This window comes from Pelmatolapia mariae, linkage group LG12 (assembly GCF_036321145.2).
Source record: "Pelmatolapia mariae isolate MD_Pm_ZW linkage group LG12, Pm_UMD_F_2, whole genome shotgun sequence".
Classification (NCBI taxonomy): domain Eukaryota; kingdom Metazoa; phylum Chordata; class Actinopteri; order Cichliformes; family Cichlidae; genus Pelmatolapia; species Pelmatolapia mariae.
Window position 1 is genome coordinate 10688053 of NC_086237.1, and position 26666 is coordinate 10714718.

Here is a 26666-nt window from a genome sequence, read left to right on the forward strand (position 1 = left end):
TGTTACTTACGGAAATGTACCACTTTCCACAAGCTGCCTTTGATGAAAATGTCATCAGCTGCCTTTAGTAATCTCTACTTGAATTTGACGATTCAAATAGCAGGACCTTGGAGATAAAAATCAGTGTTGTACAAATTCTCTCAACTCCTCGATTTAAGAAACACAAGAGGCTGAATCATGAGAATAAAAATCTTTATTAGTGTTTTATGAAGTCTGCATAATATGCGCACGCCTGAGAAGCTTATGGTCAGAGAAAAAAAAAAAGGAAAAAACAAAAGAGAAAAAGAACTGCTCTATCAATACCGCCCTCTACTGGTAAAACAACTGCCACATCTACTGTACTGACTGCTTTGCAAAAAGATTACTGTTAAATACACACATACTGTACTACTGTTATGTATATATGTATATGCATGTCTGGTCCACGTCAGTTTTTGTAATGCAATTTTTTTTTCACATTCATATGTTGTAGGCCAAAGTCAAAACAATGTAACACTGGACCCTAACACTTGGTTCAGTTCCCCAAATCCAAACTTCACTAGGTGCACTTAAAGTACAATCACTACTGCCATATGGTAAACATATTTTGGGGGCGGGGACATGTTAAACTCGCAACAGCCACAAAATGAGTTGAAGCCATAAAGTCTTGTTGTACATACTGTATTTTATAGACGAACAAGTACGATACAAACACTAACACAGAATGTCCCAGTGTGCAGGCACATTCGCTCCTCTCACGGGAGAAAATAAACACTCTCCTTCCGACGTTCCTGTAACATTTTGAAAGCCAATTATATCTGGTTCATCTTAACCTGCCTGCCGTAAGCACCAGAAGGCTACAAGAGGTCATGTGTGTTTTTTCCAAAAATGAAAGGGGGAGGGAAAAAAATGAAATAAAATTGAATGAACTGAATGGCCGAGCTGAATGAACAAATGGCCATTACAAAGTTTTACATGCCACTGGAATCATTCAAACCATTACAGAAAAGTTGATTTCAGGCAAATCTGTTGCTGTTTTAGTGTACTTTAAATGCACCAGATTTTTTCAGAAGAGAAAAAAGGGTAGATACAGGCTGCACATCATGTGTGGCAGTGATGTTTTTTTTCCTTAAACCAAGACAAAGAGCTGCTTAGAAAGTTTTGAGGGAGAGAAAAAAAAAATATATGAAGGAATGATCCATGCCCTCCATGTCACTTTGGAAACAACTGTGGTCTTTATAATATTATTTTAATAAAAAGTGAACGACAGAAATTTTAAGTATATTTATATATAAAAATACATGAGAATACAAAAGTAGCAAAACAATGGGGATATAGGCTAAAAACAGAATGAATTCATTCATTGAAACCTTCAAATTCTCCCAGTGACTACTTCACCTTGGAGAGTCCCAGGACTCCCAGTGTCTGTCAAAAAAACAAGAAGCTTTTTGATTAACAGCTGATATTCTCTGGTCCCTGCCCAGTGCACCCTGCAAAGCCTGGCCCACCACCTCTTCAGCTTCCATACCAGGCTGTTCAAGTGGGGGATGTAAATAGACTAAGCCAAGGACACATAAGAGTGCCATATAATGACAAAAATCATAAACTCTTGTCAGACTGAGTTAGCACTTCGTTTTTGAAATATTTATTCAACCAACACTCTTTTCTCCAATACGAGGAATGTCTTATAACGACACCCATCAAGACTTAAAATAAAACTAAAATAAAATTTAAAAAAAACAAACAAAAACTGAGGTGTATGTGTGTGCGTGTGTGTGAGGAAGGGGTGTTCTGGCAAAGACAATCAAATCACTTTTAACAAAAACAAAACAAAAACACCGTGGCGTTTCCTTGAGGGGAACGGCCACCAAGGCCATCATTTCTTCACTAAGTCACCTCCCCCTGGCAAGAGATGGGGCAGAGTTTCCCAGAGAAAAGTAAACTTATGTTAACAATGTTTGGGGTAGGCATTAAAAAAAAAAAAAAAATCATGTTACTTATACAAGCAATCTTCAAACACTGAGAAACTATTCACAGATATTTTTGGTATCTCCTCTACCTCCCAGACTAAAAACCAATATACATTTTATTTGTACCACAAATAGATCTAATATTAAGGTTTTGGGAAAACAGTTTTAACAAGGTGCATGACATAGAGGGGTAACAAAGTGCCAATTTTTTTTGTTGTTGTTTTACTCAAAAGTCTGTATCTGTGTGTGTATGTGAAGTTAAAAGAGGGATGTGGAACTGGGCCACAAATACTATGAAGTATGTCACAGAAAAATCAATCTGTGGGATTTCCTTTTTTTAAATGAAAGGACTCACATGTTTAGAATTTAATGAGCTTTATAATGGGCTTTTTTGAGGGGGAGGGGCTATTTTAGGACATACTGGAGCAGCGTGCGGATGGGGAACCCATCTGGGTCAGAACTTTGTCCAGCCACTGCAAGGGCCCATTCAAATGCAGCTCGATCCAGCAAGGAGTGCTTGTGACAGTCTGCCGCCTGGAAAATAAAGATAATTTCATGAGCTGACGTAGCCTTTTTATGTTTCACGACATGTGACTTATGATGCTTTATGACGAGCTTTGTTAAGTGAAGCACCCATTTCTACAACCAGGAAGAGGATGTTGCGGTTTGCAGCTCTCTACTTGAAATTCTTGAAAACTACTTGAAAATCTGATCACACATCCCTGGAATAACCTGAACCATTTGCATCCCATGTGATGGAAATAGTTCAGGTCATTATTAGTTGATGTCACTAATAATGGCTCAAACTGTATGCATCAAAACAAACAAACAAAAAAAACATTTGCCGCCTTTGTTAATCAGCAACAGAAATAATTGGTTAAACTTTTCATCACTAATTAGTCGTACAATGCCTGTTAGCGGCCGGTCCACATCCTGTATGTAATTGGCTCTAAGCTGTTAAAAAGCTGCCCTCCTGCTCCGTGAACCAGCTCAGTCCTGCAGTAATTTTGTTATAGAAGAATCATTTCTTGCATCCAGTGTGTGTCAAAGCAAGCTGTAAAGCAATGAATAAAATCCCTCGGTAGTTTAAGTGCTGCTGAATTGTGTAGCTCTTTGCAGTATAAAGGATATTAATGAGTTTGAAATGATTCTTTAACACACAATTTTTGTACACAAAGAACTTAACCCTTATTTTATGGAGCTTACCATTATTACTTTTTGTTTACTATGTGGTTTTATATTTTATTGCTCTTGAATTAGAAAGCACTTTGGGCAACTATGCTGTTTTCTAAAGTGCTCTGTGAATAAACTCAGATTGGACTCTTTAACTTGGGCTCATTGTTGGCTGTTCTATGAACGCTCTGTTTGGATAAGTCTTTGTTATTTGTCCCCTCAAGCTTGACTAATAAATTAGTCAATTAGTCAAGTCATTAAATTCACTAGGAACAAAACTGATAGCGAGGAAGAAAAACTTTACTTTTACTCCATGACTCTGCAGTAATAAGGCCCACAAAGGACCATAGGGTGCAACTAAAGTTCGGCGTACAAGGCTCCACTAAGATTAACTGTTAACGTTTCAAATCAAATTTCCACATATTAAGTATGACTACATCCCATGATTTCCACAGTTTCTGGAGCAGTGCTCACCTGTACTCAGCTCCCCAGCCTTTGACAAAGCTCATGCGGATAGTGCACATCCTGGTGAGTTGGTAGACGGCCTCAAAGCCCTGGTTGACTGACTGAGCCAGCAGAGCTGCAAATTCCTGGTTGTTAAAGATTTTTAGGTTACAACCTGAAAGGACAAAGAGAAAAACAGGGCCGTCGGTTTTCGCTGGTGGTAAAAGATGAATCACAATGAGACTTTGGTTGGAAGTGGTCTGTTATTGTTTTTGCTGTGGATAATTATTAATTACACAGACTTTATGTGATGATTCTGCTGGCCTTCAACAGTTAGTGATTTGATTAATTTAGCAAGTTTTTAATTCCTCTTTTCCCACAGAACTCCTTTAAAGACTTTTTATTCTGATATACTGTGAATTAGCATTCTGAGTACATGGCAGAGAAGTGGACTTTCAGAGGTGATATGAAAGGTTGCTATGGAAGCGGAGACACTGGGAGTGTAATTTCCATTTTCACCTTAAAGCAGGATGCTACACAATTTTAAGAGAGAGAGAGAGAAACTTTTATCATCGTATTTCTTCTTAAGCATCTCACCTGGAGGAATTTTACACACTGTTGCTGGATGCCAACCATACCGCTGGTTGCAGTTTGGACTCTGGACAAAGATGGCGCTATCACTCAGGCACTCAGCAAATACTTCCCCCCCAATATAGTAGAGTCTAACTCCTCTTCCTGTAAACACAGATAGAACCCAGTTATTCAGACATACTGACTCGTGTGAATGTAAAGAAAGTAATTTTGAAGGCTGAAAGTGCAACAGGTTTCCTACACACAGTTATACACTCCTAACACATACTGAGCTGTGCCATACCTATGTGCCTTCGGGTCATCTCTACAGTGGCATTCCTGTTAACATTAGACAGCAGGCCGAGGCAGAAGCGTTCAGAGTTTGATGGATCTGTGAATCCATCCACTGTCAGTGAGGGCTGAGAAGCGTGAAACGTCTCCCCGACGCGCTGGTTCAGCTCATAGTACGCTATAGAGCACCAGAAGGCCGGCTCCGAGTAAGTCACTGGCTGCAGGTCTGCAGGAGAGGCAAAACTAGACATCAGTTACGAAAGAATCACAGAGCATTTCTGCACTGAAAGAAGAGCAAAGACCAGCACTGAAAAGTTTTCTCTGTGTGTGCACAGATGCGTCTGCTTTCCTACTGACAGGCAACCACAAGACCCATCCAAAACCACCACCTCACTAATTTATTACCATTATTGTGATTACCAGCAAAATCCCCGCCTTATGTGTAGGTTTTGCCAAGTCTGCGGCACTTGTTCGCTTCACTCATGTATGCAAACACAGACTTGTTAATTCATCATGCTGTTTTTTTTTAATCTTCATTACACAGTTGTACATAGAGAGATGCCAAAAAACACCAAATAACTGAATAAAAATGTATCTTTATAAGCTAAACACTTGTGTTTTTTTAAATAACAAATTTAATTTAATTTTTTTCACATGGTTCCCTTCCACTCTGTCAGATTTCACATATTCAGTTACACAGTTTGTTTGAGTAGAGTTAAAAACAACACTTACCCATGCTGTGATTGACAGGAGACAGAGTGCTGGGGGAAAGCTCTGCTGGAGAACCTAACCAGAAAACAAGAAGTCATGGGTGTGGATGCATTAAAATGCAAAAAGGTGGATTATATCTTATAATGAACCTGGTGGCTGTCTTGAAAAGAAAAGCCAAAAGGATACCATAAAACTCATCTGTTTGCTTTACAGTGAACAGAAGAGATGCTGTCTACTGTTGCCATAACACTCGATCTGTACATCTTCTAGATGAGAAGATAAAGTTTGAGCTACAGCTTCTTTCACTGCACTAAGGGTGAAATGGATTAGTTATAAAACAGTAAGTAACTCGCTGCTGCAGTTGAGGTTATCATTAACAGCACACCAAGCTACTTTATTCTTACATCCATTTCCAGAACAAGACACTGACTGCTGCTATAGAATCTTACAAAATGAAACATTTAACTTCTGTGATACGAACTTTAAATGCTTTTCTCATGTTTGCTCACGTTTCTGTGGAAAAAAAAATCTAAAAAGATTCAATCTGGATTTTGTCCCTGCCACCCTCTTTAAGAAATTGAGGGATACGACACATTTAACTCTCTGAGGTAAAACAGAGGGGGAAGCGCAACAGGTAGAATCAAGGTGGAGGACTGAATCAAGACGCTTTCAATAAAGAATAAGCACCGACAGATTGATGCAGGGTGCTACAGTGTGTCTGACAATAACAGCAGCTTTAAAACTGTTCTTATTCATGCCTTCCTGTGTTGTATATACATACCCATGTCTGAATGACACCAAGCTCTTACTTTAGTGGCCTGATAAGGCCAGCGCTTGGTACAGTCAAAAACTCACCTTTGAACCAGTAAATGAATAAGACTGTAATCTCTTGAGGCAACAATCTAAAACTATGTGTTACTATGAGCATACTTGATCTAGGATGGGCTTTGATGGACAGATTTCATTGGTACTCATCGATGATGACAAATAATCACCAGGTAGATCAGGCGACTACGTGACACATGGTAGTGCAGCAGCACAGGTAGAGTCTGACCTATCGCCTTTTACTGCATGTCTTCTTCTTCTCTCTCTCTCCCTACTTTCTTGTCCATCTTCACTGCTCTACCATCCAATAGAGGCAAAAATGCCCAAAAACGATCTTAAGAAAATATTATAATAATCATCAATCAAAACTCAGTACCTTCAGTTATCAACTTAAATCACTCAAACAAGTTATATATGGTAACTGAACTGGTGACTGGTCCTTATATAGAACCTTTCCACTCTACCTGAACATTCAAAGCACACTATACAACGTACCTCATTCATTTACCCATACATAGAAGCAAGCTTTTTCAATCTAACATTCACACTCCAATGAACGCATCGGAGTTCAGTACCTTATCCAAGGAGACTCTGACATGCAAACTGGAGCAGGCGGGGATCGAAGCACCAACCTTCCAACCTGCATCCAGGTATAACCTGCAGCTATTGCGACTCATCTGACTAGTGATGTGAGACAGACAGGAAAAGAAGGAGGACCACTAGTCTAGGGTACCTGTATCCATACTTTGATTCATCTGCTGATCACTGGCCTCCCCATCCTCACTGATGTAGCCTGGTGGAGGTGTTTCTGTTGAAACACACAAAAAAAGTGATCTTGAACAAATCTTGAAAGCATGTCTTCTCTCAAATCACATTTTCTTTCCCGACATGATGTAAATACAAGAAGCAAACTCACCTGGTATATAGTTGTTTGGAGGTTCGATTCCTGTTGGAAAATTTGTGTTCTCAGGTATGGAATGAGTGTAGTCATCTAGAGGTGGCAGCTCTGGCAGGATTTCTGAGTGTCTTGGCACGAGAACAGGAGGCAGCACTAAAGTGTTGGGGAAAAATTACCAGAAGAGATTTACATATTTAGAAAAATGGCTTTAAAATGTTGCCGCTCACCATTCATTACAACTTCTCACATTCAAACGGCATGATTTGGCTCACCTGGGGTCTCCACCCTCTGGTAGTGGTAAGGGTTGATGCAGACTTCGTCCTTCTTGAGGTGAAAGGCATACTCACAGGCCTCAATGGCACGCAGCTCGTGGTGGCTGTGAAGGTCTGGCCATCGCCACAAACGGCAGTAGATAACATGGGGAAGGCCCTTCCTGTGGGAGACCTGCAGACGGCCGTCCAAGGATCTGATTGAACAGCAGACAGGAGACAGTGGTGAGAGGGGCAGAACACAGGGGAGGTAGAGGGGGAGGAGTGATACATAATATGGCCAGGTAGGAGAGGTAATGGAGATGGATTGACGAGAAACAAGGATGTTCTCAGCAACCGTCACCTCCAACACTATGATGACAATTCTCCCACATCAAAGTTGTATACACAATAGTTGAGATAGTCACCTGGTTTGGTCAGGGTAGTTGTAAAGGCCTGATGTATCCCACTGTTCTATCGTATTTGGTGTACTCAGTCCCCATATTTCAGAGCAATTGCTGCACACAGAGAAAACAACAAAAACAAAAACAAAAAACAAATGATAAACATGGGACATGACTCATTCAGAAATATCAGTATGGGTATGTAAACACTAAAAGGCCTCTTTTATTGGAGTCTCATGGCAAAAGAAAGACATCAAATTTCAGCTATGAAAACGAAAGATGGGAACTTCAAATAAGAGAAGCCTTTTTCAACCGAATCAAGGGAGAGAAAAAAAGAAAAAAGCAAAAAAAGCAAAACCCAAACATGGAATTTGCTAGCACGCACAATGAGTGAGACAAAGGGCATTCTTCACATTGTGGCATTGTATCAAACACTGAAAATAACTCTTTCACTACGATTGTTTATGTCAGAACTTATCTGGAGACATTCAAACAAACACTGAAGACACACAATGGCACAAGAGAAGGGGTGGAGGTGGCAACCTTGGCAAAAAAGAAAAAGAAGAAAAAACCTTTCCATTCTCAAAACACTGACAAGAAAATGGACAGAAAAATGTGAAATTAACACAAATGGAGAGTAGTTGCTTCTGAATAACAGGACAATAACAGATGCTACACATTATAAGCTAAAAATACACAACAACATGCATTAGACTTTGTGATTGTAGTGGGATCTCTAAACTGACATTTAAAGTTGGAGTTGTCTGGCTCAAGACAAAGCTGGAAATCCATTTTAGTCCACTTACCCCAGAAACTTTTAGCTCATAACATCAAGATGTGTTATTAGCAATTTCTACTGCAGGAAACTGCATGATTGCAACCTAATGTCAAAGTGACACCTATCAAAGTCACTAAACGCTATAAAACAAACCAGTATAAGTACAGCTGCTTGAATGACATTACTTTTGGCTGACGTAGATATCATTTCATTCACACTGAGACAGTCACTCTATCACTAAAACATAAATGTCCTAGAACAACTCTCAGGAGATAAAAAAAACAGTTATCTATAGACATCCAAACATTTGATGTGGTATTTGGTGGAACATCATTGAAAGATGTCTGTTGACACAGTGTTCCCACTGAATGCAAGTCTGGGTCATCAAGGCTGGCTGACAAAGATCCACATCAATTGAGCTTTCAAAGTTTCTCTCCCATGGGACTAATACAAACTGTCTAACAGCAAATATAATATAAGCTTTTAGTCACAGAAACATGAAAAAGCAGAATCACCAACAATCAGCAGTATTATTGTACCTGGGGATGGTAACACACTTTGTGTTACAGTTCTGTGTGGTGATGGCCTTCTCGAGCTCATCTAGCTGACCTGTCTTCTTCAGCTTCTTCACTAAGCTCTTCACGGCCTTCTCGCACCATTTCTCCTCTTGTCCATTCTGCTCTGCGCCGCCCGCTCCTCCCGGGCTGCTAGTCGATTTCTTCCAGCCCAAAAGCCTCTTCACCACAGGTGGGGTGAATGGCAATATGGAGGACATCTTAAGCTGGACAAGCCAGGAGTCTCCACAGGACTTAATACAAGTTTTCTCTCACACACAGACAAGAGGGGACTGGAAGCTACAGTTTTGGGCCCTTGCTCTCAGGAGCCCCTCTACTGACCACTGAGTCACAGGATGAACTCCACTGCTAGCAGTGTATACTCAGAAGAGACGGACACCTTGGGAGAGAGGCATACACAAAGTACATCATTACAAATAAAACTACAGAAAAACAAGAGCATTTAAGCTTATAAAAATAACAGGCAGGCATATACAGTGACATGAGCTACCCTTCATGTCTTTATATTTTTTCTAGGAAAATGGGAAATAATTGTAGTGATTAACTAAAACATGTGCAAACATAAACAGAAATGAAATACAGTTTATAAGGCAAAAACTTTTAGGGTCTTTAAGTATTCTTCGGGAATAATTCTCTAGGATTCCCAATGGACATTTGATGGTATTCTTTGGATTTTGCCTGCCTTTTGTTCTGTTCTCTCTCAAGATGATCCTATGCTTGTTCAATAATGCTGAAGTCAAGGATCTGTGAAGGCCAGTCCATGACTGACTTTGCTCCACTGTGTGTTTTTCTAACCAGAAATGGTTTTACTGCACTGGCAGTGTGTTTGGGATCACTGTTGTATTGTAAAATTAAGCAGCAACCAGTCAGATTTGCTCTTGATGGTACTTTTTAATGCCTGTCATTTCACCGGTTTGACAAGATACCAAACACTGCCACTGGAAATGTAGCCCCAAGCCATGACAGAGCCTCCACCATGTTTTACAGATTGCTGTAGATGCTCACTAATATACCATATCTGTATTTATTGATATAAACAAAAAAAAAAAAATCAAATTTGAATTCACCACTCCATAAAACCTGTTGCCACTGATTTCCAGTCCAGTTCTTGTGTAATGTGGCATACCACAGCTATTTCTACTTAATACTAGTTTATGCTGGCAAGTCATCTTTTGCATTTCTCAAATATTTAACTAAAGGAATGGGAACAAGTTGTGTTATGAGGCTGCCTAAAGATACACTTTAGGCATCACTTAAGATACAAATATGTATGAATGAGTCATAGGTCAGTGAGAATGGTTTAACAAACAAAGGGACAGGGTCTAGGCTAAAAATGAGTGAAAAGGGAGCCAATATCCAAAGAAAACCTTTGAAACACCTTCAGAAAGCTCGGAGAACTACTGTTCAAAACCACTTAAAAAACAAAAGCAAAATGTTAAAAAATGAGGGCGGGCTCAAGCCTTTTGCACACTATTGTACTAGACACCGTTACTGCAAAAATAAATAAGCAGGACTGTTTTGTCAGCAGCACTGATTCTTGTGTGAAGTAAAGAAATGCCCACCTGATGTTAGCTAGTCACAAACACTGCCTGCCACCTCAACTATTTAGCTTGCAAAACAATGAAGTTAGCAGACCGGGTGTGTCTCTTCCGTGCCCAGAAACTAGCACGACAAACTGTTAAAGAGCGCTGTGAATCATATCAAATCAATGTGAGAGCATTTTGTGACAGCCAGTTAGTGCTAACACTAACTGGCTTTGGAAGGCCGGCTGCTAGCTGCCTGATAGGGGCCCTGCCTGGATCAAGTCACCACCAAATCAGTTTATCAGAGCTAGCTTGCGAATTTCTGTAATAAATCAAGCAAAGAGCGAAATGCAAATAAAAGCTACAGATAATGAAATTCAATAAATCATAGGTAGTTTACGGAGAATTCATAATCTAGATAAGCCAGCTAACGTTAGCTTAAGCAAGCTAGCTGGCAGCTTGTTATCAAAAATCCTTTTGTTGTGATCCACGAAACAGCCTCCTATGCGCAACAGTCAAGTCGCGCTACTTTTCTACCTACCATCAGGCAGTCAAATACAGATAAGACACAATTTATCCAATCTCACAAAATGTCACCATAAGGGTACACACAATGTAGTCTATCAGTTGAATAAAGCTACCCGTTCTCTGTGTCTTTTACTCAAACACAGTAAAATGAGCTAGCATCTTGGACGAACTCTTCCAAACTGAGCTCTGTCTCCCGCTGGCTAACGGAGCTACATCTCCCACACAAAACAACATGCTTCAAAGTCAAGAAAGCCGCTCTAAACGTTCCAATAATTACCCCAGTCTGAAAATTCCAGCTTCCAGTTTCCGAGGAAGAGATGTGCGCCTCTCTAAACGCCTTGGTGACATAAAAATACATGAACGCTGCTGTACTGCAGCTAATTTTGACAAGGCTCTTCTCAACTTGCCACCAATGCTACACAAGCTAGTTAGCTAGGTTTAGCTAGACCGGAACAACACAACAAACCTGTTGGCTACGGGCAAGCGCTTAGGCCCACCTATCAAAAACGTGATTGGAGGATCGGACGAAGACGTAACTGAATACTGGCTCTTGTCCTTGACAATCTTCTTTGTTTATTTGACAGCATGTGTTTATATCTGTCATCGTTTACGGAGGATTGGAAGCAAAACCAGTTCATAGCAGCATTTTTTTATTACTTGGGTTATCATTATTTACATTTTCCCAACAAAATTAAATAGTAAATTGAAAAATAAAATAAGTATAGGATAAGTTTTATTTTTCACTTCGGCTTATTTATGAAAAATGTAGATATCACGTTTGCTGAAAATATAGTCAGAAGCAATAGCTCCTCCCCTCAGGCAGGTGTTCAATTAGGTTATATTGGCTTCACCTGGTGTCGTTATAAAACGCTACATCTATCCACTTCTTTTGGCCTGTTTTTGTTTTTTGTGGCAATGGGTGGATGTTTGTTTCTCTGTCTGGTGTTATTATCGGGCTCCTTACAGGGTGAGTGTGGGGTTACCAAAACTGCTTTTCTAGACCTTCTAATTTTGCAGTGACTACATTTTTTTTGTCCCTTTTCTCTCAACTTAATTCAAGTAGTTGTTTCTGCTGGAAGTGGTCTCAGAAGTTGCACCCGGGACTCTAAACTGTGCAGAGATGGTTCAGAGTGTGTGCTCTACACCTATCTGTGTGATGGAGAGCAGGACTGTACGGATGGTTCAGATGAAGAGGATTGTGAAACATCATGCAGCAAAGGTATGAGACAGTGTGTATGTTAGATTAGACAAATTGAGTAGCAGAAGTAGTTGAATATCACAATGGCAGTCACCTGAAAGCACAAATAAAGACCATACAATAATCGAGGGAAAGCCAGATTACCCCCTAGGAGTAACCACCTGGTGACAGCTGGAAGGAAAAACTCCTATTTGACAGGAAGAAACCACTGGCAGAAGCAGGCTCAGGAAGGGACAGCCATCTGCCACGAACAGCTCAGGGTGAGGGGATGTAGAGCCAGAGATCAATAACTAATGATTAAATGCATGGTGAGTGAAGTAGAAACACTCAATGCAGCCTAGACCTATTGCAGCATAACTAAGGGAGGATTCAGGGTCACCTGATCCAGCCTTAACTTTAAGCTTTATCAAAAAGGAAACTTTTAAGCCTAATCTTAAAAGTAGAAAGGGTGTCTATCTCCTGAATTCAAGCTGGGAGCTGGTTCCACAGATAAGGGGCCTAAAGGCTGAAGGCTTTGCCTCCTATTGTACTTTTAAATACCACAAGTAAACCAGAATTCTGGAGACAAGGTGCTCTATTGGGGTTATTATGGTACTATGTTTTATGAAAAACTATGATTGTGCATGTGACTGTAACACCTTAATGTAATGCCTGCACACAAGCAGATCAGTTCCAGTGTGCCCATGGGAAGATGTGCATCGAGAAGAGCCAGGTGTGTGACGGTGTGCCTCAGTGTCAGGACCGCTCTGATGAGCTTCAGTGTGTGACGCCAATGAGGGGCTGTGTTCATCACTGTGACAACAAGACCCGCTGCCTGCCTGCAAACTTCCTGTGTGACGGCGAGGAGGACTGTTCAGATGGCACAGATGAAGCCACTTGTGGTACCTTCTGATGTATTTATAGTACTGAATTGACACTCATTTTTATGTTGGACTTGTGCATTTATTTTTTTTTGGTTTTGAATTATAATGCTTTCCCCACTGTATTTTATTTTTTTATTATGTATCCAGCAGAAGACAAAAAGGAAGAAGAGACCATTACAACCTCTATGCCTTCAGTCTTGGTTGGCCCTTCTAAACAGTCCACCTCTTCTCACCCCATTAAGTGTTCTTTCGGCTTCATTGCATGCAGTGACAACTCGGAGTGTATCCGGAACAACTATTTCTGTGATGGTGAAGCAGACTGCAGAGATGGTTCAGATGAGGCAAAATGCTCATCATCTTGTGAAAAGGGTAACCCGTTTGTCATCTCGCTTGTTATTAATATGGCTTTACTGCCATCTAGTGAGCAACACTAGTTTCACATCAGTATTGGTGCATGGCCAGTTCACACTTTGGCTTTTTACTATCAGAGCACCCCTAAAAATTACTATAGCAATAGTATTTTCTTAAAAAGTTATATTTTTCTAACTTTTCTATAGACAACAGCACAGGATGGAATGAAAACAGGCTAGATATCCAGTGTTGATGATGTCATGATGTTACAGTGTACTCACACAGAGCCAGGTTTGTCATTAACAGTCTAATAACTCTTGTTCCTGCGCCAGAAAGACGATGCAGAGGTAATTTCATGACACAGATCAGTGATGCAAATTTAAAACGTACTAACTGCAATATAGCAACAGTTCAAACTGTTCTGATAATGCGGCTTAAAGTGTCTGCTTAATTCTATTTGTTCTCTAAATGGTGTCAAAAACGTTAGTTAATGTAGCTTAAATCACTAGAGATTATTAGCCAATTTTAACCTTCTGATCCACTAGTCTGTTGGGAAAATTGGGAGTCTAATCCACCTTGAAATCTCTGGTCACCCATCTTATTAGGTTGCTTTTGAATGTAAAATTGTAGTGTTTATCTAGTTTATTTGAGATGTGCAAATGTGAAAAGGGTTGCTTTCATTTGCAAACAGCATATCCAACTAATATTAATTACAAGGCACTGCATATATGATATTATGATTGGGAGCTGAGCCCCCCAGCATTGCCACTGCACACTCTGACATTACATGGAGCCAGGGCACTATATGCAGATCAATAAATGTAGACCTAACTGTGGAATTTAGGATTAAAATCTCTTATTGTAACTGAAGCTCAAACTGCCAGATATTTGTCAGCAGATAAGCTGGACAGTTACAAACAATCTAATGTGTATGCAGTAGAATGGTCTATGCGTTTGTAGATTTACAGATGTATGCACTACAAGCCTGAGCCCAAGTGAGACATTAATGTCAACATAATAAAAAATCATTATACAATCTGTCCTCTGTAGACCAGTTCCAGTGTGCCCATGGAAGGATGTGCATTGAGAAGAGCCAGGTGTGTGATGGTGTGCCTCACTGTCAGGACCGCTCGGATGAAGCGGAATGCACAAAGTACATGGAGGGCTGTTCTCATCAATGCGACAACAAAAGCCGCTGCATTCCCAGTAGCTTCCTCTGTGATGGGGAAAGTGACTGCTCTGATGGCAGTGATGAGACCAAGTGTGGTATGTGGGCATACTAATGTCCTACCTGATTTCAGCTTTGCTTGCATATGAGTAATCTTTAATGCTTTGTTTGCCTCCCTCTTGTCAATATAGACAAGGAGGACTGCAGTGACACAGAGTTCAAGTGTACCAGTGGCCAGTGTGTGTTGGCCACAATGCATTGCGACGGTCACCCAGACTGCCGGGACCGTTCGGATGAGGAGGACTGCATCAAAGTGCCAGCCTGCAACACCAAACTTCGCTGTCCCCAGAGCAAGGAGTGTCTAGTGCAGGAGTGGATCTGTGATGGAGACCAGGACTGCAGAGATGGCACTGATGAAAAGGTGGATGCTAAAAAGCAGCTTCATGCATGATAACCTTTGAGGAGCAACCATAAAAATCTTTTAAAAATGATTTGGGAAGTGATTATTTTTTTTAATTTTATTTTTTTTAAAGGAGCTAGTGATTTAGTTCAGGTCCTGTTTGTGGATAAATGAAGGGGAAATCATTGTAAATAAAACCAGACATTAGATGTTAGCTGCAGTGTACATCGATGTTGGTGTATTACTGTCATGCCCCTCTTCCTCTTCAAGTTTAGATGTCAGATTCAGAAGGCATTAAGCAGGGTTTCTGCATGTTGTTGAATAGTACTTTACTCTCCTTTAAAACTGCTGCATGTCCTCTGATGGGCTAAATGTTCAGCTGGCCTCCCTGTATTTTTTTTTTCTTTTTTCTCCCTCCATGATCAGGAGTTGAAATGGTAAAGTGCATGTTTAGATGATGATTAAAATCTAATTGGGCTTTCAGGATTGTCCTGTGGCTCCAGTGAACTGTGGAGAGTTCCAGTGGTTGTGCAAATCCAAGACCAAGTGCATCCCTACAGCCTGGATGTGCGATGGCATGAAGGACTGCAACGATGGCAGTGATGAGACTGAATGTGAGTAAATTTGGAATTATTCACAGAATTAAACATCAATGTGAAAACTTGTAGCAGTAAGGGTCTGTATCTTATTCCAGTTTTACCACCTGCTATATCTGTTTAGCACATAGTATAAAAGAGGACATAAAATGTCGATGCTTGTCTGAGAATATTCTATTTGCAGAATGAGACTGTCACAATTCTTTAATTCAAATTGGGATGTTTAGTTATGTGAGCTGTAAAATGCCTGTAATGTGTAAATTCTAGCTGAAGAGTAGTAAATGGATATTCATGTACTTTAAACTGCTGCTAAAACCTGTGTGTACATGAATGCTGTTCATGTTTACAGGTCAGGCTGTAACATGTGCCCCTCACCAGTTCCAGTGTGGCAGTCAGGAGTGCCTGGATCCAAACCTGGTGTGCAACGGCATTACAAACTGTGCAGATGGCTCAGATGAGGGAGGAAGCTGCCATACAGACTGTGCAGAGGAAGATAACATGCACTGCTCCCAGGGCTGCTACAACACACCTCAGGGACCGGTGAGAAGTCTGTGTCTTTAAAATTCTGTGTGCTCGATCAAATTTACCCAGCAGAGACAGTGCCTGAAAATGGACTGAAGGGTGTATTAGCAATATTGCCATGTAAAGTCTGATTGTTCTGGATAAACAATCCCTTTTGTTGATCCAGTAAAGATGTATATGAAGGCTATGAGCCTGCAGTGACTCAAAGTGAGTAATCTAAATTTTAGATTTGCATTTGGTGTCTCTAGCGCTGTCGCTGTGCAGCAGGTTTCAGGCTCATGGAGGATGGGCTGGCCTGTGCTGATGTTGATGAGTGTGAAGTTCAGACTCCAGGTGTGTGCAGTCAGCTATGCATCAACACTCCAGGCTCGTACAGATGTGACTGTCAGCCGGGCTTTATAATGGAAGCAGATGGACACCACTGCAAAATCACTGGTAAAGCTCCCTTTAATAAACACAGCATGGCGTTGTCACTCTTCAACTTTGTCCAGTTCCACTTCAAAATGTCAGCACGCTGCAGCCACACCAAAATCAAATGGGTTTGACTTTTGCCCATGCCCCATTTCAAGATTAATAACATTTTTGCTACATTCTGTTAAATATGACAAAAGCAGATGTATTGCAACAGCATACCCATATGGAAAAGATATATATAAATCTTATAAAGTTTGTATCTGTCTTGTGTGAAACTTGTATGAAAAGCACACAAGAGTGAAAACAGATATAAGATCCCTTGAAAAATTATATAAATGAAACTTGTATGTTTTGGATACTTACTAAAACAATATATGAAAGTAATGAGAAAGTGGCCACTTTCATGAGTAAATCATATAAGCCTTATATGATTCACTATATGAAGTAGGCCACATCTTATGCAAGTCTTTTATAAGTTGTTGTGTGTGTGTGTGGTTTTTTTTTTTTTTTTTTTTTTTTTTTTTTCTTCTATTTCTTTTCCATATGGGTAGCGGGACATTTTGGGAACTGCACCCATTTTATTTATTTTAATTTTTAACGAGTCAGATGAGATCACAAGTACGCATGCATGTCTGTTCAAAAACTAAGCCACATGCAGGAGACCACAAACTGGAAGCGGTGGTAAATACAGGGTGAGGAACACTCATTCTTCTGGTGTGTGACACATTTTCACTTCATTCTCACGCTCACAAGCTGCCCAAAGAAATCTCATGCCAAATAAGGGCAAGGATCAGAGGGAGGAGAAGCAGTGGGCTCACAGTTGGTGAAATACTTTTATTTTTTGTAATGTCCTTTTACAAAAGCTTCTTTCAGCTGCTTCCTTATTCAGAAGAGGTGACAACAGCAGATGGATCTGCATATTTGATTTTTATCTGGATGACTTTCCTGATACAACCCTCTGAAGGACTCACTTCCTGCTCTCCTCAAACTGGCATCTTTTGTGTGTCAGGCAAATATGTAAACCACAAAATCCTGTGTTTAATAGCATTACAAAAATCTAGCCATTCTGCTGAAAGACTCTCCCCTGCCTTTTCACAAGACTTTGCTCACATTTATTGAGTCTTATATTTTTTTAAATCAACATTAAAAAGGTGAAATGGAGCAAAATGCCTCAGTGTCGAATAACTTGTGCATTATGATCATTTTCTTATCCCTCAGGTGAGCCCCTCCTGTTGTCCTCAGTCCAAACAGATATCTACTTGTATGGCTTGCGTAGTCACAGCTTGGTTACGTTGCCCTCTTCTGCAAAGAAGGCAGTCTTGTCTCTAGACTATGACTGGAAAGGTCAGAAGGTCTTCTGGGTCAGTCTGGAGATGGATGCTATAATGTGGTCTTCTCTAGATCAGAAGATGACAGGAAGTCTGATTAAAGGTTCGTACAACTCGAATGTGGCTGGAGCATTCAGAGGAATGGCTGTTTACTGTCATGTCTGAAAGTTGTATCAAGGAACACCTGTGGAAACAAGATGCCACTTGTTTCCACAGGTGTTCGGGCTGATTCTATAGCTGTGGACTGGGTCGGGAGGAATCTGTACTGGATCAATGGGGTGAAGAGTTGTATTGCTGCCATCAGATTGGCAGCAGCCTCTGCAAGCTCACTGGACCAAAGCATCATCTTGGATGAAGACTTGGATCAGCCCCGCTCTCTTGCCCTGCTACCACAAAAAGGGTTGATATGAATTTTTTCAAGAAAAAAGACAGAACTGTTTCAGTTTTTACAGTAAGCGGCATTCGTGGTCTCTTATTTCATCAGGCTGATGTTCTGGACAGAGATTGGTAATGTAGTGAAGATTGAGCGTGCTGGGATGGATGGGTCAGAGAGGAGGGCAGTGGTGAACTCGAGTTTGGGCTGGCCAGGTGGTGTGGCTGTAGATGCAATCTCTGAGAGGGTCTACTGGACAGATGAAAGACTGAGGGCGATTGGATCTGCAACTCTGGATGGCGACGACATTAGGGTAAAATGTATCAATTTGACCTATCCCAAATCTGCTGTTCTAGCGAAAGGTTATCAAGCTCTGTCTGTGAAGGCTCTGTCATCCAGGTCATTGTAGTCTAAGGAGCTTGAAGAGAAAAGCCTCTGAAGCTTCTCGGATGAGAGGTGAAATGTCTTCAATCGACTTAAAGAAGTCCAGATGCTTTTCTTTCCAAGCCTCTTAGTTATAAAGCTCTCCTTCCATAACTAAAAATATCACTTTAGATAAGATACCTCTTTATTGTCATTGCACAGTCATACATAGTACAATTAAATTGGAAAACTGTCTCATGTCGGCACTACATACGACACAACACAGTAACTTGGTAATAAAATGAATTTAGGGAAGTCTTTTCCCTAAATGACTCAAGAATATAGAGATGATTTTTGTGTAACAATGAAAAATGTCTAACCTAACTGGTGACTAATACCTTTTTATATATAAATGCCGTTTTCAGATTCTACAGATAAAAGAGACCACAAACCCCTTTTCTGTGGCAGTGTTCAATGACATGCTCTACTGGTCTGATGCCAAGAAACGAGTGGTGCAGGCTGCTCATAAAATCTCTGGTAAAAACCATCAAGTTGTGCTGAAAAGGCCCAGACAGCCTTTTGCTGTGAAGGTAAGGAGTAGATGTTGAATTAAAACATGTTAGGAAATGGGGCGGCATAATAATGTACAATTTTTGGATCCTTTCATGTGTTACGTGCTCATACAAAGCTGTTCCATTATGTTTGAAGATTTTCCCCCTTTTTTTTTTTTTTTTTTGTTGGAAGCGATTAAGAAGTTTCTTGGCACACCCTAATGGTTAAAGTCCCGGAAAGCTTGCTGAAGAGGTTTTAATTTAAAATGTTACAAACAGGCTTAGAAGTTTGTTTTTTCTTCTTGGTTTTAGATCATCCACCCAATGCTCCAGATGGGCACTGAGAACCCCTGCAAGAAGATGGGTTGTTCCCACATGTGTGTGCTTGCTCCTGGGCCCAGGGCTGTGTGCAAATGTCCCCCTGGTCTCTTGCTGGCAGAGGATGACCTCACCTGCTCCAACCTGGTCAATTCGGCATTTCTGCTGTTGCTGTCTCCATCCAGTGTCACTCAGGTTTTGCTAAACGCCTTAATTTTACTCAATGTAACCTGCATTAGCAGAATATACTGTATATGTATATGCAACTCAAATGTCTGATAAATTGGAACAATCTGTTCTGGGTACAAACCTTCAAAATGGGAATTAGGTTCTGAAAGGGGACAAAATCCAACTGAAACACCCCCCCCCTCCCCCACAAGTATAAAATGCATCCTTTTTTTTGGTTCAGAAATGGTGTATAAATAACTGATGCAGCTTTCCTTTATGTGTATCCTTGGTTTTGGGCTCTTGAGCATTCTGTTTTACGTCTGCACACCACCACAGTAAAATTAGAATTTTCACTTTGAAGACTTCTTGAATCACAGCTGAAAGTATGCACTTCAGTCATATCTTTGTTTGATTCTAAAGTCCACTGTGGTGATGAACAGAAGCAAACATTAGATAGTATTTGTCCAATGACAAACTGGATTTAGATGAGTTTATTAGGAAATGCTATTAAGGTTACTTGGTAAATTGCTCTACTCTAAACAATGTAATTGTTAAAACAGAATTTCACTCAAAAGTGAAGCAAACTCCACCCCTGCCCTTCTGGACAGGCTGTATCACACAGCAAGCTACATCACTAATCGAGTAATGCCATTAAAAATGGAAAGACTTTTATATAAATGCTTAATTATTATATAAATACTCTAATCCCAGTAATCTTTGTAGATCTACTTGCAGTCCCAACACACAGCAGCCGAGCTGAAGGGCTGGCCCGAACATCTGGCCCTGCAGATACCGAGCGTGAACAAAGCCAATCTCATGGACTACAGCCTCAAGGAACACACTCTATTTGTGACAGATGATGCCACTTCTTCACTCAGCTCTTTCAGGCTGAAGGACTCACTCCTGACGTCTCAGGGCCAGCTTCTTGAGCTGCTGGATGACGCCATCACTGCCATGGCAGTCGACTGGATAACACTCAACATTTACTGGAGCAGTTACAAACGGCCCCGCCTGCAGGTCACTGCTGTCACAGGCACATACACAGCCATTCTCATAAAGGAGGGGATCAATAGAGTGGGTTCGATTGCTCTTCACCCGCCCAGTGGAAGAGTTTGTTTCACGAATATGGATCTGGAGGCTACGGGCAGCACGGCTACAATAGTGTGCGCCAGCATGGATGGTGGTGAGCAAAGAGTGGTGTGGAAGGATGCTGTCCAACCAACATCTTTGGTCTTCTCTAATAATGGGGATAACATTTTCTGGGCTGACACGAGTAAGCTGACACTAGTTTACTTAAGTTTCATTGTTCCAATAGGTTGTTCTCTTAATGACTTGAGTCAAATATTCTCAGGTTTGGGGACCATTGGCTCTGTCCTGATTGATGGATCTGGATATACAGAGCTGAAGGTTGATGACGGCCTGGCTGCTGTGGCTGTAAGTGACAACATCCTCCTCTGGATTACAGTCACTGGTAAGAGTCCAAGCATGTACTGTAATAACTGACTATAATTCCTAAAATTCAAATAACATCTTGGCCGGAGCAGTTTTGGTAAATGGCTACACAGGAATCAACATCTTTGAGTATAATTTAATGGTACAACTATGACCTTTTGTTCCTTCAGACAAGACCCGACTCTGGTACAAAGAAGATCAGCAGGATAAGAAATTATGGTTTGAGGTTGGCACACAAGTGGTCGGCTTAAAGGCATTCAGCAAACCCAGTCAGATGGGTATGTAAGAACCACAAACGGAACACCTGGGTTAGGAAAGGCTAACCTGCCCTTTCTAAAGATGTTTCTACATGTCATGTACAAAAAACCCAAACTACCTCATGCCTAATTATCTGCTTGATTTCATCAGGCTCTAACCCGTGCACAGAAAACAATGGGAACTGTGAGCACTTGTGCCTTGCCACCCCAGCAGGTCGCACATGCAAGTGCTCTTATGACCACATCCTTCTGAATGCCACTCAGTGCAGCCCAGAGCAATACTGCCCAGCTGGCAGCAGGCCCTGCCTCGATCACCTCTCATGCCTGCCTGTGGAGAAGTTTTGCGATGGACATGCAGACTGCACGGACCACTCTGATGAGAACTGTGGGACACAAAATTAAAGACTAAAACTGCTCCTGTAGATGATGACACCTTATTGCACCTTGGCTAAAACTTTTTTTTTTTTTTTTTTTTTCCTTTCATAAAGGTGCTGGCACCCAGCGGCGCCCAGGAGCTGAGGTCTTGGCTTCCACTCAACCTCACAGCTCTCCTCCTCCTCCTTCCAGTGTCTCTCCTGTCTCACAAGTCACAGGTCTGAACACAACACTGAATGTCAGCATTCAGCGTGTGAACCTGGATGCCCAGCAGTGCAGCCAGAGGCGTTGCAGTGGTAACGGACACTGTGTAGAGACGAAGGGAGTTACTACATGTGTGTGTTCAGTGGGCTACAGCGGTGATTCCTGTGAAAACCGGCTCGTAAAAACCATGCAGGGTCCCATTGTCTACGCTGCCGTGGGTCTCTGTGCAGCAGTTGTGATCATTGTTGCAATAGTGCTGGTGAAGAGGAAGAAGAGTGCCAACTTAAGGTTTTTTTTTTTTTTTTTTTTTCCCTCCTTTATTTCAATCTCAGATTTTACTTTTTCCTTGCTCTCTCTCTCTGGGTTTTGGTGTGGGTGGGCTACAAGACTTGGCAACACTTGTCCCTTTGCAATAGGAGATGGTGTCCTTGGTTTGCAGCAATGTTTAGTTTTGTACGCCTTACTGGGAAGCATTTGCACACATTAACCTACTGGTGGTTTGATGTGATGGATAACTATTTTACAGCTCTTCTAATAGCAGCTCTAAGACTTGGGCACAGTGGCTATATGGTGTGAAATGCTAGCAACAGAATGCTAACGCTCAGGATGGCATTTATATCAACGTTATTAGATGTGGGTTAAAATATTATTACTATATTGATTTTATAATTTTTTAATGGAATTGTTTAATTGGAGGTTAGTTCTATTGGCTCTCAATTAAGCATATACAGCAAACAAGCATAGTGGTGATCTGCAGGAACAGATGTCCATTTGTGAAAAATCTGTTTGGATTTGGAATAATCTCGAGCGTGTGGTTTTTAAAATGCCATATCAATCCATTAGTCGGCACATCTGGTTTCAAAATGGAATAGAATAAGCCTTCATTTTCATTGTACAGTGGTCCCTCGTTTATCGCGGGAGTTGCGTTCTAAAAATAACCCGCGATAGGTGAAATCCGTGAAGTAGCCAACTTTTTTTTTTATTTTTTTATTTTTTTTTTTTTAACAGATGTTTTAAGGCTATAAACCCCCCTCACTACACACTTTATACACTTTTCTCAGACAGGCATGAACATTTTCACACTTTTCTCTCGTTTAAATACTCTCAAAGTTCATACATTCGTAGAACAATAAGTCCAGTATTATAGAATGAAACCAAAGGCACCCATGGTTGCCTTTGACGGTGCAAAACGTTTTGTCAACATTGTTGGTTGTTGGGAGAAAACTTACAAACATACAGTACAGCACTTCCGAGTCACACTGATAGCGATCCAAGATTTATGCGAATTTGACAAGCTGGACGCATTCTGAACTGTGCAGGAGACACGGCACGGAGGAGATTGATTGAGAATGGCCTACAGCTGATCAGGATGCAGAACACATTGCGCTGTTAAAAAAAATAAAATAAAAAAACATGCAAAATTGCACAAAAAAAAAAAATCACTGAAGCCGGGAAAGGTGGACCACTGTACAATGAAAATGCCAAGATGGTCAAAACAAAAATGCACATCTTAGGTTTCATATGGGATTCATAAACCAAGTGGTGATTTCATGATAGCAGGTTCCTGTTCTTATATGGTCTGTCCATCTTCCATATACAGTATCTTTGCATTAGGATATTTTCCTGTGACTACAAAGCTAGAACTGGGCGTAACCACTTGGAATGTCAACGGGAGTAAAAATGTTTGTCCTGTCCATTTGTCTGCCACTGAACCAATGCAATGTAGTGTTGCTACCATAATTGAGGGGGGGGGGGGAAATCCAACTAGCATGGTTGATAAGAAAAGTGAGCAGGCTTTCACCCTCTCGGGGCCATGAATCTCAGCACAGATTTGCATAGTAATTCACTGATTCAATTATCCAGTCTAGACTATGCTGTTATGTTTGGATAATCTAATTTTTGCCAAGTTAGAAGTGTGGTTATGGATGGTGCATCATTTTCATTTTAAAAACAAAGTCAGGAACTTGATTCTTATTCAGACTTTTAGCAAAAATAATAACTTGGTGTTCCTACAGTTTGAGAACATTAGAGCTTTGCTGCATCACAGAATTAAACGTGTGTTCTTGCTGCAGGGGAAATGGACCATCAGCAGGCAAGGAGATGAGCATGACTGACCTGGAGAGCAAAGCGGAGACCATTCCCACATCCCATACTGCCTCAGCAGAAAAGCCAGAGGTGGACCTCCCTTAAACCAGCAGCTTCCCGTTTTGTTTTGTCGCTTTGTTGGAAGCCGTATCCTCTGTGGAATCGAGCTGATTTATGAACAAGTGATGTTTTAAATAAACAGTCTGCATTTTCCAGTTTCCTGTCATGTTATTTCAGGTTGTTTACTGTTAGACCATCATTGTGGAGTTTGACATGAATAAGCATGAACACTTGGATTATAATAGACGGTAAAATGTGAGTGCAAGTCTGACTTTAATGCCTTGTTTTGACCAAAAGACCTTTACAGTTGTGTAAGGGGGGACAATTACTTAAACTGAAATAACTACTGTGCAAAAGTCTTGAGCCAGTCCTAATTTCACAAGATTTTCCTAGGAACATAGGAAATGGGTGCTGTGACATAATGAAAGTTGTGAATGCACAGGAAAAATGATACGAGGCAAAGATATAGTTTGTAGAATTCTAACAAACTTAAACGTCAGTATTTGGTGTGACACATGATCATTATCAAAATCTGACTGTACTTTCCTCATAATTCGGTTTTTTGACAAGCTCTCAAACAACACTGGCTGAAATGCAGCATGAAACCATGACAGAGCCTCTGTTTTACAAACACTGTTGTACTCTTCTCCTTACTACCTGCATACACATTGACAGCAGTTTGATTTGTCACTCATTAAATGATGAATCCCAAATATTGTCAGATTTTTACTGTCCACTTCTTATATAATTTGGCATACCTCAGCCTTTTCTTCTTTAAAGAATGGTTTCTTGACAGCCACCCTTCCACTGAGGCTGTTTCCCATGAAACTTAGGATCAGCCAGATCGTCAGGTCTCTGCTGGATCTTTTCCTATAAAGAACACTACTTCCAGATACTGTTCATTTGTTGTAGAGGGGTATTTTTTTTTTTTTTTTTTAGGTCTTGCACTTTTCTTTTCTCCTCCAGTTTCTTCCATTTTTCATCGTCACACACCATGCTGATTTATGTCCAGTTTCTGGCTAGCAGCTTTTTGTTGCAAAATTACAATGTATGTCTCTCAAACTGTTGTCCTTAGCATTTTATTTTTGTAGATTCAACTAAAGAAATTACTATATTTTTTTTGGGAGGGGGGGCCAACAAGCTGTTAGTAACAATGTGCCTAACAATACAACATAAAACTGGTGTTTTGCTACGTTTTCTGTTATGTGTAGGTGTTTTCAACTCTTGTAGCTCAGCACCCAGTGGCCAAGGAAACAAAAAATCCTCTAAAAATGGACAGATACTGAACTAAAATTGAGTGGGGAAAAGCAGCAAATGGAACACCTTCAGAAAACCTCAAACTTTTGCTAAAGATCACATTTTAAAAATGACTAGTCTGGCTCACTGTAAGCAAAACAAAGAAATGAGGGGTGGCTTAAGACTACAGAGGACTGTAAATGATCAGAAATGTCACTTTTTTAAGTGTCATGGCACACAGTTGAAGCTATTATTATGATTAATGTTTTATTTAGGTATTTATGGGACATATGGTTTGCAACACTTGTGGATAGACACTCTGCAAGGCTTTGTAGTCTTCATGGTGATGTCGCAATCAGCTAGGAAACAATGAATTGCAGTGATCCTTACTTTCCTGAATTGTCTTATTTGACTGTTCTGTAAAACACAGGGAGACAAAACGGTGCCCATATAGAATATGTTGATTCAGTGTCTACGGAGACACTGGGTATTTTAATTAAGTAATACTATGGCACATCAAAACAATCCAAATCACGTCAGTACTTCTGCATTCAGTGCAAACATTATGCATGAAACTTTGTCCAAAATTCCTGAAGTATTTTACATCTATTTAAATTCTAAACCATTGTTTAAACCAATACCACAAAACACATGTTTACTGTGCTTATGAATAGGCACTTCTGGTGGACTTATTCTTCTACAACCATTGTCCTAGAATTTTTAGCGATCTGTAATTTCAGTTTAGCTGGGGGTGTTTAATGATTTAGCTTTCATGGTTTTAGGAATCAGCGCTACAGTGCATAATATATTGCCAGGAACAGGAACCCAATGATGGCCCGGTACCCACACATTTCCACGGCCATATAAAAAGAAGGCCAACCCAGATGTTCTATTGTTTGCTGAGGACTGAGCAGAAGTGAGAATTTACTGTAATCAGTCTGGAGCGTTTCTATGGTGAGGAGGACACTCGACCATTAAGGTAGGTTCTCAATCATAACTTAGCATTTCACTTTACTGAACTTGTTGTAGTTCAAGATGCTGAACAACTTTACTAACATTCAATAATGCATTTAAATTGAATTCTAAAATGTTTACTTGTGTTATTCTTTAATTCCTTCAAATAGTAACAGATTAGTGGATGCAGCAATACCCTCATTTAAAACTTAATGAATTTTATGCTTGAGACAGTTAAATTCCCACATTCAAAATGCTGCTAAAGGCAATATTAGCAAAGGGTTGACAAATTTAAATGTAAATCAACCCCCCCCCCCCCCCCCCCCCAAAAAAAGATTTGTGCCACTACAAACATGAAAAAAAAAAAAGATTTGTGCCACTACAAACATGAAAAAAAAAAAAGATTTGTGCCACTACAAACATGAAAAAAAATGATTCCAGAAATGTCTTTTTTAACAATGTTTGAGGTGGAAAGCATTTTTAACTGAACCAAAAAGAAAGTACACTGTTTGT

General features: G+C 40.5%; 2 protein-coding genes across 3 annotated transcripts; one reads left to right on the plus strand and one right to left on the minus strand.

The window, feature by feature from the left end:
- Positions 1–175: 175 nt before the first annotated feature.
- Positions 176–11343, minus strand: LOC134638489 (mothers against decapentaplegic homolog 2). 2 transcript variants are annotated; one of them, XM_063489162.1, is made up of 11 exons: positions 11195–11343; positions 8831–9245; positions 7538–7627; positions 7134–7327; positions 6880–7014; positions 6709–6771; positions 5160–5213; positions 4441–4653; positions 4164–4301; positions 3597–3741; positions 176–2483 (listed from the first exon to the last, which is right to left on the minus strand). In XM_063489162.1, the coding sequence occupies exons 2-11, from the start codon at positions 9064–9066 to the stop codon at positions 2360–2362; spliced, it is 1392 nt and encodes a 463-aa protein (XP_063345232.1). In that variant the 5' UTR covers positions 9067–9245; positions 11195–11343; the 3' UTR covers positions 176–2359. The 2 variants fall into 2 exon arrangements, with proteins under 2 accessions (XP_063345232.1, XP_063345231.1); XM_063489161.1 differs by having other exon boundaries at positions 6697–6771.
- Positions 11344–11832: 489 nt separating this feature from the next.
- On the plus strand, positions 11833–24028 carry lrp13 (low-density lipoprotein receptor related-protein 13). The gene is made up of 20 exons (XM_063489159.1): positions 11833–11890; positions 11978–12136; positions 12781–12996; positions 13129–13347; positions 14380–14595; positions 14689–14918; positions 15382–15511; positions 15843–16033; positions 16264–16450; positions 17648–17860; positions 17974–18157; positions 18242–18443; positions 18919–19083; positions 19357–19557; positions 20254–20803; positions 20882–21001; positions 21153–21260; positions 21391–21624; positions 21728–22106; positions 23891–24028. Exons 1-20 carry the CDS (start codon positions 11833–11835, stop codon positions 24006–24008), a joined length of 4080 nt encoding a protein of 1359 aa, XP_063345229.1. The 3' UTR covers positions 24009–24028.
- The last annotated feature ends 2638 nt before the right edge of the window (positions 24029–26666 follow it).

What these genes read in the sequence shown, in the direction of transcription:
- LOC134638489 (XM_063489161.1), bottom strand. Translation starts at nt 9,066, where the DNA reads ATGTCCTCCATATTGCCATTCACCCCACCTGTGGTGAAGAGGCTTTTG. An exon ending in TCCTGTCAATCACAGCATGG is followed by an intron (nt 4,654 to 5,159) that starts GTAAGTGTTGTT and finishes CCTCTCCTGCAG; the next exon opens with ACCTGCAGCCAGTGACTTAC. An exon ending in GGCTGGGGAGCTGAGTACAG is followed by an intron (nt 2,484 to 3,596) that starts GTGAGCACTGCT and finishes TTTATTTTCCAG; the next exon opens with GCGGCAGACTGTCACAAGCA.
- lrp13 (XM_063489159.1), top strand. Translation starts at nt 11,833, where the DNA reads ATGGGTGGATGTTTGTTTCTCTGTCTGGTGTTATTATCGGGCTCCTTA. An exon ending in TGGATGGCGACGACATTAGG is followed by an intron (nt 18,444 to 18,918) that starts GTAAAATGTATC and finishes TGCCGTTTTCAG; the next exon opens with ATTCTACAGATAAAAGAGAC. An exon ending in CCTCTGGATTACAGTCACTG is followed by an intron (nt 21,002 to 21,152) that starts GTAAGAGTCCAA and finishes TTGTTCCTTCAG; the next exon opens with ACAAGACCCGACTCTGGTAC.